This window comes from Macrosteles quadrilineatus, unplaced genomic scaffold (assembly GCF_028750875.1).
Source record: "Macrosteles quadrilineatus isolate MER2022 unplaced genomic scaffold, UCM_ALF_1.0 Scaffold_1__1_contigs__length_201487025, whole genome shotgun sequence".
Lineage (NCBI taxonomy): Eukaryota > Metazoa > Arthropoda > Insecta > Hemiptera > Cicadellidae > Macrosteles > Macrosteles quadrilineatus.
Window position 1 is genome coordinate 7,280,265 of NW_026542594.1, and position 12,273 is coordinate 7,292,537.

At 37.9% G+C, this 12,273-nt stretch overlaps 1 protein-coding gene across 2 annotated transcripts in view; it reads right to left on the reverse strand.

The window, feature by feature from the left end:
- Positions 1 to 12,273, reverse strand: part of LOC128989377 (uncharacterized) — a 100,489-nt gene that overhangs the window by 80,159 nt on the left and 8,057 nt on the right. For both annotated transcript variants that reach the window (XM_054411275.1, XM_054411269.1), the window contains exons 2-4: positions 11,436 to 11,586; positions 1,786 to 1,956; positions 1,362 to 1,496 (exon numbers count right to left, since the gene is read on the reverse strand). In XM_054411275.1, the coding sequence (XP_054267250.1) occupies positions 1,362 to 1,496; positions 1,786 to 1,956; positions 11,436 to 11,586 (457 nt within the window). The remainder of the gene's footprint in view (positions 1 to 1,361; positions 1,497 to 1,785; positions 1,957 to 11,435; positions 11,587 to 12,273) is intronic.

Genomic DNA, 12,273 nt, shown 5'->3' on the forward strand with positions numbered 1-12,273 from the left:
GTAAGAAGATTTGTGATATTGAAGACGGAAAGGAGTGTTCAATCAATCTGTCAAGCCATGCGGTTGATTGAAGAGTGCTGGAAAAGTGTATCAAAACAAACTTGTCCAAGATTGCCAAGTGACAATGACCATGAACTAGAACCGAGACCTCCCAACGCTGAAGCTGAGTGGACCGTGATAAATAACGAGCTCCCAAATTTAGACTTTGATGATTTTGCAAATGTCGACGAGGGTGTTTCAGTCTACGGATCATTGTCGGACCAAGACAACATCGCAACTGTAACAAGTGAAGACGTCCTCTCTGATGATGACAATGACGACGGCATGGAGCAGCCACCGGACATCACAACCAGGGAAGCCAAGGCCGCAGTGAACACTTTACGTAAATACTTATAACAATCAAGTGACGTACCAGACAACGTGTTCTCTGCTGTTGTTGTTATTGAGAACATTATAGACTTAAATTCTGAAAAAAACCTTAGGCAGAAGAAGATTATTTTCAAATTTGATTTGTATGTACGTATGAATTGTAAGGCATACATTGCAGTGTGACAGTAAGTACAAATGCTGTAGTATGTATTGCAGTTACATACATTAGTTTTGTAAAGGATGTAGGGAATAAAAAACATCGTTTATTTGTACCTCTATAACTCAAAGTTTATTTTGTTTACCTCTGTAAGTCGAATTTAATGAAATATTACCTCTATAACTCGAACTATTCTTAAATCAAACTTTACGTAACACGAAGAAAACAGCCGTTCCCTTGAAATTCGAGTTATCGAGAGTTGACTGTATACACAAATTATAAGTACAGTACAACAATGGTTGTGGCACATAGGAACGGTCAAGGCGGGAATTCCGGGAACCGACCCTATCCTAGCAAATGTCACTGGGAGCAAATAGCAAGACACCATTAAATCCCAGCGTTGAATGAAAATTAAATGTTAACACGAAACGACAGGTTAAGTCGTAGTATCAATAGTCAAATGCTGGGAAACGGTGCAACAGTGGTTCGTAGTTGTAGTATCTTTAAGTGTTGCCAACTTATTTTCAAGCGTACACGTATTACGTGCCTAATAATAGAACACTGTTTTGTGTTGTTTAGTTGGAAAGCTGGAGTATTACTGGAGTGTTGAAAAAGTACATAAATCCAGCAATTAGCTACTTTGCGTGCTATAATCAGTGCATGGAAGCCAGCTTTGTCAAGTAACTGTATGAAAAAAATTTTTTCATTACTAAAAAATGAGTCACCTTGAGGCCTAAGGGTATCCCTGTCTAGATGGGGGTAGTGGGCTTTCAAACTCTAATGATCCTAAAAACCAATGTTCCCTTGATGCAATCATCAATAGGCTACTTAGTACCTTCCACAAGCTGTCAATGTAAGTTTCCACCTCCGAGGGAATCTGTAGAACTCTCACCCACTGACTTCTGCACCACTCTCTCTTGGCAATCTCCTGGAACTCTTCATACTCCTTGGCAACTTTGCTTCTCAGTTCCTGAACAATACAGTGAGACTGTCTTACAAATTATTTTCAAGTTCTTTACTGTTCTGGAGTTTTGAAAGTCAAACAAGAATGTAAAATACTGCATTACCTGATTGAAGTATTACTATTAACATTTTTTCAATCAATATATGCCAAAGCAACTTGATTTTGGCTCGAGACTCAAAAGGCTAAAGCTTTTGACCTGATCCAAATTTTAAGTCTGTCCGGAGACCTGTATTTATCACAGGTCAAAACCTTGTCTTGAAATTTAAATCACAAAATTAATGGTAAAGAGACTTACCTGAAATAAAGTCATTCTGCTTTCAGACTGTAATGTTTTATCATTCAAGATCAGGTCTCTATAAATACAGAACAATTTCTTTTGGTCATACCTCGTCAGCACTGATATTTTATAAAATGGTGGAGGGAAATTTTGTGGTAGTCCTGGCAGATAAAATTCTGGTATATGAACCTACAACAAGGAAACACAAATAATAAAACACTGGTTACAAAAAAGACAAATGAAGATATTTAGATATGACTGATTGCTGTTTTCTGGAAATTTTTTAAAATTTAAATAAAACAATTGAGTGATTAAGTTAATTCCCCCAGCCCTGGAAACAATAAGACTCGATTGTTTTCAATTAAAATATTCTATTCACAAATACACAAGAGTAGGCAAATACAAGAATGGTATAAAACCTACAATTATTCTATAACGAATATGCAAAAAAGCATTATCGGACTTTGGGAACAGGGTTTTATTTACCCAAAAAAATTATACTTTACCATTTCTTGTTTAACCGTTTTAAGGAGCTAAAAAAGATTTAGTACATTGAAGTATTAATTCTGCTAAATTATTAGCCTACAGAGAAAAGTAAAAATAACTTTAAATTTAAAATTCCCATGTTATTCTTATACAGAATAAGTAGCATAAACAGTTGTAGTTTATTTGTTTAGGCCTATAGATAGGTATATTATGTTGATCAAATTTCACTCAGGCTAGTCATCTACATCTGTGGTGAACCTGCAACCTTCTCATTACTTGGCCAGCACTATAACCACTCAGGCTAGTCATCTACATCTGTGGTGAACCTGCAACCTTCTCATTACTTGGCCAGCACTATGATCACTCAGGCTAGTTATCTACATCTGTGGTGAACCTACAACCTTCTCATTACTAGGCCAGCACTATGATCACTCAGGCTAGTCATCTACATCTGTGGTGAACCTGCAACCTTCTCATTACTTGGCCAGCACTATGATCACTCAGGCTAGTCATCTACATCTGTGGTGAACCTGCAACCTTCTCATTACTTGGCCAGCACTATGATCACTCAGGCTAGTCATCTACATCTGTGGTGAACCTGCAACCTTCTCATTACTTGGCCAGCACTATGATCACTCAGGCTAGTCATCTACATCTGTGGTGAACCTGCAACCTTCTCATTACTAGGCCAACACTATGATCACTCAGGCTAGTCATCTACATCTGTGGTGAACCTGCAACCTTCTCATTACTAGGCCAGCACTATAATCACTCAGGTTAGTTATCTACATCTGTGTAACCGGCAACTTTCTCATTACTAGGCCAGCACTATAATCACTCTGGCTAGCTATCTACATCTGTGGTAAACCGGCAACCTCCTCATTACTAGGCCAGCACTATGATCACTCAGGCTAGTCATCTACATCTGTGATGAACCAGCAACCTTCTCATTACTAGGCCAGTACTATAAGTACAGGACTACTAGTTTGGCCTGTAGGGCCATAGCCCCTAATTTAGACATAATTGTCGTGGAAACTCCTCATTTAGCGATAGTAAGTAAGAAATATATCTATGAATTTGTCCCTGAGTTTTAAAACAGTTAGGCCCATTTCCCGGAATCTCTTTGTGTAGCGGAAAGTGACGCAAAAGCTATTGCACTGTTGTATTGCCTTATGGTTTTTATAAAGTTAGAATCATGTAAAAACATGTCTTTTAGTTCGTCATTGAATTGTGGTTGTGGCATGTTAATGAGTTCATCGTTGCAACATGCGTTGATATGTCCATTTGTTGCCTCTTCTGCAAAGTGAAATGCGCCACAATTAGGGTTCCCATGGACCCACCATCAAAAAAGAGGACAAAATTACTCACCAAGGGCGGTCCTAGACATATATTTGGGGGGGGGGTCACTGGGGGGCCTGGGGGGTATGGAATACCCCCCAGCAAAGAAGGGGGGCCCCGGGAAAAATTTTGAAATAACGTGCTAAAATTAGTAGTCTTTAAGCTATTTTGAGGACCTAGTTTAATGTGTTCAAGCTTCCCAGTTTATTTTTTAAAGGTCAAAAAAATTTTTTTAAATAAACTTGTACTCGTATGATGTCATTTTTTTTATTATTGAGACTTGTGGTTTTAATATCAAAGGAATACCGCAACATTACAACACATTCAAGCATGTTTGATTTACAAAAACACACTTTTAACTGGTGCCAATGTGCATGCTAAACAGAACTTGTCCAAAATCAGACCATGATTTTGAACCAGAGAACTTATTTTATCTAAGAAGTGTTTATGAACTAGCACCCAACACGACTGAATTATACCTGCATAGCAAGCAACAGTTAACCTACACAAAGTACACTACCCAACTAACGATGTTGACGGCGTCGTCACTGCTACCGCCTGAATAGTTGGTACTCAGTGTTTTATTTTTTTTACTACGCCAGTGGCAATTTACAAGGGGTCAATGTGAGAATAAAGTTTTTGTGTAACTTTTTTGTGGTTGTGAGTGGTTGTGCCAGAAATTAAATCCGTCCCTTCCGCATCAAAGTGTGAGACACTAGGTACCATTTTGTTAAGTAGGCCTACGTAAAGTAAGCAGACGAAGAGCTAGTCACTGGTCGACGGTCGCTAGTATGCTACACGGTCGCTTGTACTGGCCTGGCAAACTGGCTACTAGTGAGCAGAGTTATTCAGTTTACAATCAGCCAGCAGAGTCACGCAAAGCAGGGAAACCATTGTTCGCCTGCCATTCCGTTTGGTTCTACAGTATTTCCAATGGTTTCTAGCGTACGTTATACACGTAATTTGACCTAAAGAAAGAGAAATGACACTTTTATACGTAAGATATTATTAAAGTGTAGTATTTTATCTTAGTTTAATGTTATGATGACGATATCTTATAAAAGCTGATTGCTAATATTAATACTTGCAGAAATATATTTTTATTATCTCACAAAGTCAAAATCCCGGACATTTGAAAGTATTGCCAAAAATCCCCCCGGACGTTTTTTTTGTACCCAAAAAGAGGACGTGTCCGGGAAAAAGAGGACGTCTGGGATCCACAATGCCACAATGCATGCAAGTGTTGTTAAGAGGACCTAAATTGTGAGAAACAACACTCAACTCATTTTCCAGCGTTCTTCTGAAGGCAGGTTGTAAACCAGCTTGTGGATTTCATTCATAGTTAGGCCTTATATGAAGATCTCTTTCAGCATTTCTTGTCAGATGAATTCCAGGACACTCTTGCAGGTCTTCCCCTACCCTGTCTAGTTACTTCACTCATTATAAAAATGGAAAAAAATAATAAAACAAATACATTTCATTTTGAAACATTATTTAACAACATTAAATTTCGGAATAAATGTAAACATTGCAAATAAATAAGTAATAGCTTATTAGAATGCAGACGTTTTTCAGTCCTCATGCTTTTCTTATGGTGGATATTTTAAGTTATATCTCATTTTCCGGCAACTATAAAGGAATTCTACTATTTTTCCTGAGTCCCTGGGGTCAAGACCTTTAATTTAAGACCCCTCCCACTTTTCTGCAACTTACCAGACGTCCACAATTTCCTGGTAAAAATTTTGTCTTACAGAATTATATATAAGGATGATCACTCAGGCTAGTCATCTACATCTGTGGTGAACCTGCAACCTTCTCATTACTAGGCCACCACTAAATTCACTCAGGCTAGTTATCTACATCTGTAATGAACCGGAAACCTTCTCATTACTAGGCCAGCACTATGATCACTCAGGCTAGTCATCTACATCTGTGGTGAACCAGCAACCTTCTCATTACTAGCCACCACTATATTCACTCAGGCTAGTTATCTACATCTGTAATGAACCGGAAACCTTCTCATTACTAGGCCAGCACTATGATCACTCAGGCTAGTCATCTACATCTGTGGTGAACCAGAAACCTTCTCATTACCAGGGGCGGACTGGGTACTCTATTAGGGCGTAAACCTTGACCAGCCCGAAGGCGCCAACCGGGGGGTTTGGGGGGTATGGAATACCCCCCTGTACAGAGGGGGGTCCGGGGAATTTTTTAAAATTTATACCTGTAAACTCGCATTTTTAGGCAATCTAGAGGCATTAACAGTGGAAAATCAGAAATCTGGTAACAGACACTATTGGTTAATGTTTGGTTTACAAAATTTAGACTATTTACCCACACGACTTGGTGCTGTTCTGACAGTAAATATCCTAACAAAAATAAAAATACAAATGATTTTCTTAGGTTCTTTCGTATTAAATTTGTGTATTTTCTTTATTTTCCCTTGCATGGCTTGGCTGCATGCATACAATATAAATCATTTGCTTCCTGTTTACAGCCTGAACTTGCAACTGTTGTATTTTTTGGCACTGTAAATAACAGAAGTTATATATTTTAGATTTCTATGAAATTATTTTAACACAAACAATATGCTTTCACTGTGAACAAAACCAATTTATTGACTTAAACTTTTTTAGCATTACATTAAGTCAAAACTGTAACCCTAAAGTAGGCCTACCTAACCTATTTCTACAAACGAAATAGCCTAGAGAGAACTACGAAGGTATTTTAGGCTGGCTATCTGTAAGTAAAATAGGAAAGTTGACAAAATTAGTGCCATAGTGCATATTGAAATAATTAATTAATAGGCTGTAGCCACATATTAAAATACTGTTTACTGTTTAACCTTTACTGTGTAATGGTTAAGTTAACAAATACACTGTCACTAAATCTATTTAATTTTTTTTAAAGTAGTGATTCTACAATACTGCTTTCGTTCATGTTTCCCGTGTAGGTAAAGAATATAAAAATAAATTGAAGCTTTCGACACAGAGACACAAATCAAAAACTCACTAAAGAGAGACACATTTTAATTGGCAGCTCACACTCTTTATTTATTTATTACATGCACGGCAAACGCCATTTTACAAGAGAGTTGAGTTGACATTGATAAAAATTAAATGTGACTTAAACTGAAATAGTTATAGTGTGAGCAATAATTAAATATTATAACAAATATGAATAATATTAAATTATCTTCACTAGTTGTTTACCACAGACGACATCGTGACACCGACCGATGTCGAGTCGCAGTCACGAATACTAAAAAAATACCGGTATGGATCACAAACATAAACAAATGATGTTGTTGGCCCGAATCCTATACTGAGCATTGAACATATGATTTGGCAGTTCCATTTAAGCAATGTTAAATAATGTTTATTTTCGGGCCAAAAACGTAATTTGTTTATGTTTATGATCCATACCGGTATTTTTCTACTACTCGTGGTCGCAGTGCAGTTTTTTTTTGGGTTCGGCGTAAAATGACGCGGGAAGAGGACAGCTGTAGCTCAGACCACAGAGTAAAGTAAGTGCCTTCCACTCGGAGTAGGCCGACACGTACGAGAGAGAAGAGCTGCTTTGCTCTCGCTTGTCGACAGTGTCTATCAGGTCTCACGCCCGACTTTATGTTTTGCTATTCACTGCTGAAACTTTTACTCTAAGTTTTTCCTCTTGCTTTCTAAAAAATACATCTCGTCTCATTTTTTAAACATTTTTTATGAATTTTTCCTTTAACGAGGGCGCAAATATTGGAATGTTGAGAAGGCGTATCGGCCCACCGGCCGGTAGGCCGGCGGGCCAGTCCGCCCCTGCTCATTACTAGGCCAGCACTATAACCACTCAGGCTAGTCATCTACATCTGTGGTGAACCAGAAACCTTCTCATTACTAGGCCAGCACTATAACCACTCAGACTAGTTATCTACATCTGTGGTAACTGGCAACCTTCTCATTACTAGGCCAGCACTATAACCACTCAGGCTAGTCATCTACATCTGTGGTGAACCAGAAACCTTCTCATTACTAGGCCAGCACTATAACCACTCAGACTAGTTATCTACATCTGTGGTGAACCAGCAACCTTCTCATTACTAGGCCAGCACTATAACCACTCAGGCTAGTTAGCTAAATCTGTGGTAACTGGTAACCTTGATTGCTAGGCGAGTACTATAACCACTAATGCTAGTCATCTACGTCTGTGGTGAACCGGCAACCTTCTAATTACCAGGCCAGAACTACAACCACTCAGGCTAGTTGGCTACTTCTGTGGTAACTGGCAACCTTGATTACTAGGCAAGTACTATAACCACCTTGGGGCAACAACAGTGAAGCAAACAGAGTCTTTCTACTACAAAAGAGAATTATTAGAATAATTTGTAAAACCCATTTTTTAGAACATTGCAGACCACTTTTTATTAATCTTAAAGTTCCCACCCTTACCTCCGTTTATATATTGGAATCAGCTATGATGATATGGAAATTTCCGGAAGTCTTCAAACACAACCACGAAATACATAATTACAACACCAGGCAACAAAACCATATACACCTGAATTGTCACCGAACATCATTGGTAGGGTAAATAACTGGACCACATCACTCAACAAGTAAGATATTTAATAAATTGCCAGAAGACATAAGAAGCTGCCAAGACAAAAATTTATTCAAGAAAAAACTCAAAAATTATTTATTAGAAAAGGCCTACTACAAACTAGAAGAATTTTTGGAGGATTAAGAGAAGATAGGCCCCACCTGAAAATTAAACACCTTTCACGACCACGGCTGGAAAGCTACTAGTGGGATCATCACAAGTATACAAGTAAGTACGTATACCACTGTTGCTAGTCATCTACATCTCTGGTGAAGCGGCAACCTTTGACATTACTAGGCCAGTACTATAACCATTTAGACTGGTTATCTACATCTGTGGTGAACCGGAAACCTTCTCATTACTAGGCCAGCACTATAACCACTCAGGCTAGTTAGCTAAATCTGTGGTAACTGGCAACCTTGATTACTAGGCGAGTACTATAACCACTAATGCTAGTCATCTACATCTGTGGTGAACCGGCAACCTTCTCATTACTAGGCCAGCATTATAACCACTCAGGCTAGTTGGCTACATCTGTGGTAACTGGCAACCTTGATTACTAGGCGAGTACTATAACCACTAATGCTGGTCATCTACATCTGTGGTGAACCGGCAACCTTCTCATTACTAGGCCAGCATTATAACCTCTCAGGCTAGTTCGCTACATCTGTGGTAACTGGCAACCTTGATTACCTGGCGAGTACTATAACCACTAATGCTAGTCATCTACACCTCTAGTGAACCGGCAAACTTCTGATTACTAGGCAAGCAATATAACCACTCAGGCTAGTTCGCTACATCTGTGGTAACTGGCAACCTTGATTACTAGGCGAGTACTATAACCACTAATGCTGGTCATCTACATCTGTGGTGAACCGGCAACCTTCTCATTACTAGGCCAGCATTATAACCTCTCAGGCTAGTTCGCTACATCTGTGGTAACTGGCAACCTTGATTACCTGGCGAGTACTATAACCACTAATGCTAGTCATCTACACCTCTAGTGAACCGGCAAACTTCTGATTACTAGGCAAGCAATATAACCACTCAGGCTAGTTCGCTACATCTGTGGTAACTGGCAACCTTGATTACTAGGCGAGTACTATAACCACTAATGCTGGTCATCTACACCTGTGGTGAACCGGCAACCTTCTCATTACTAGGCAAGCAATATAACCACTCAGGCTAGTTCGCTACATCTGTGGTAACTGGCAACCTTGATTACTAGGCGAGTACTATAACCACTAATGCTGGTCATCTACACCTCTAGTGAACCGGCAAACTTCTGATTACTAGGCAAGCAATATAGCCACTCAGGCTAGTTCGCTACATCTGTGGTAACTGGCAACCTTGATTACTAGGCGAGTACTATAACCACTAATGCTAGTCATCTACACCTGTGGTGAACCGGCAAACTTCTGATTACTAGGCAAGCAATATAACCACTCAGGCTAGTTCGCTACATCTGTGGTAACTGGCAACCTTGATTACTAGGCGAGTACTATAACCACTAATGCTAGTCATCTACACCTCTAGTGAACCGGCAAACTTCTGATTACTAGGCAAGCAATATAACCACTCAGGCTAGTTCGCTACATCTGTGGTAACTGGCAACCTTGATTACTAGGCGAGTACTATAACCACTAATGCTGGTCATCTACATCTGTGGTGAACCGGCAACCTTCTCATTACTAGGCCAGCATTATAACCACTAAGAATAGTTTGCTACATCTGTGGTAACTGGCAACCTTGATTACTAGGCGAGTACTATAACCACTAATGCTAGTCATCTACATCTTTGGTGAACTGGTACCTTCTGATTACTAGGCAAGCACTATAACCAACCATTAATACTAGCTATTTATATGTGCGAGTTGAGATTTTAATTCTTATCAATTCTTATTAATTACAACAAAAAGTATAGCATTAAAAAATGTATTTACTTCTACACATATTGTGACCTGTGAATAGCCCAACTTACTAGCCTGGGAGGATTAAACATTAAGGAGAGGGCACGCGAATAGGAATACACATGTTACGGTGAAGCCAGCTCTAGAAGAACACTAGAGGGGCACGCGGAGCAAAAAGCTTCAGCTAAAACATGGGAGAGATAGGGAAAAACGCAACGCGCGCTGTTTCAAATTAAAATTGCCGCTAAACTAAAACACCTGTGTTATGCACCGATAGCATTCTTAAAGTAAATTAAATTTCCTATCGAGTGGTGTCAATCATTCTTATTAAAACTATTATTTATAATTTATTATTGAACATTTAAAGTTGAAAGAATTGGCCTGGACTTTGAACATATGATTACTTTAATTTGTGTTAAACAATTTATTTGTGTTTCTTAAGAGTTTCTTGTAATAAAAAAAAAAAATATATATTTACCTATATTTAAAAGTGGTATTTAGAAAAATTATTACAATAGGCTACAGTTTTTTTTCCAGTTTATAAAACAATCTTACTAATTATAGGTTAAAATGAAAAATTTAATTCGGGTGGTGAGTATATTTTAAATTTGCATTTTTCATAGTTTTCTCGATTTGTTAATATCATTTTTTACTAGTTTTAAGGCATTTATGTGCTAGGCAGGTGATTTGAAATAGCCAAAGTTAAGGAAAAATGCAAAGCCGCTCTTTTTTATAACTTTTTTATACACCAACAGCCATTACAATTAAATTACGAACATAAAAAGTAAAACAATTTCTTGGCAATGAAATTCTTGATTTTTAATATATTGAACTATATTTATTTGACCTGTTTCTCTAAAGAAACTTCGAGTAAAAAGTGTAAATCTTCAATAATCATCACGTCTTCTGACACCAAAGTGCGTTTAACATTCTTTAAAGGATTAAAACTTATTTTATTTATCTTTAAGAAAAATGTTCAAATACACATACAGTACTACTCTTGGTTCTTAAATATGACTTTCCTCTTAATAGGTTCCTAATATTACGGTTAGAACTTAACTTTTTAATTTCCGTAGCATGATGTAGTCTAATTTTTAAATAGTTAATTGATATTTCTGTTACCAATTCTTCCAGTAACCCATACAACGCAGAATGAGAGGGGGGCGGGAGAGTAGCGCTGCCTCCCCCTCCCAGTACGCTGGCTTCAACGAAACTACAGTGTGTCCTCTCCTTAATGTTTAATCCTCCTAGTTAGTAGCCCAATGTAGCAGGATACAAACTAAGTTGGATGGTTAACAACAAAGCCATATATGACTTATGTCTAGGTAGTGATTTTTTACTTACATTGCTCAAATCTGGCAAATTTAACCATTTCCCACGGAATTTTGCTAACTTTGAGTGAATCATGTTGATAGCCTGGGATTCTGTTTCGTCATCTTCTGGTATAAAACTGTTTCCATAGATATCTATTGTATTTAAATGCACAGCATTATTCCTGAAAATAAAATAAGGTTACATTACCATAGATATATAATGTTGGAAATCTTATCTGGAATAGATCTACTAACAAAATACTTACAAAATTTTTAGTCATTATGAGAACTAGATGTTACCCACGTGCTTCACCCCATTTGACTTCATAAGTATTAATAAAACACTATTGATTGGTTAAGTTAAGCTGATGTAAACAAAACAGAATACAGTAATACAAACAAATAATCACACCTGATTTTAATAAGGTAATTAATTGAAAGAATAACAAACAAAGTACAGCTGGGGTATTTTTAACATTAGGTGCATCGGTACATGTAAAGTTCCCTTTGGAAAGTAATTACGACTTTAAAGGGCAATTTATGAAATAATGGATAGTTTTATGTAAGGTTTCTCGTCATGACAAACGTACCTATAGGGTTTATGGGGTTGTGACTTGTAGTTTTCTCAAAAGTTCATGAGTACCGTACTTTGGGATTTGTATATGGATATCAAACGTAGACCTAACATATAAGCAAAGCTAATTTTGGTCTAGCCAAAGTAGCTTCCAGTGATGCAGGTCTATGAGACACGTCATGGGCCCTAGAGATTGTTACCTGCTCCGTTCTTTGCAGAGTAATTTTTCTCTTCCTTGCACCCCCAACTAACATAAAATCTCTTCAGCCCCTGAGCCCATTTACTAAAGAGGTCC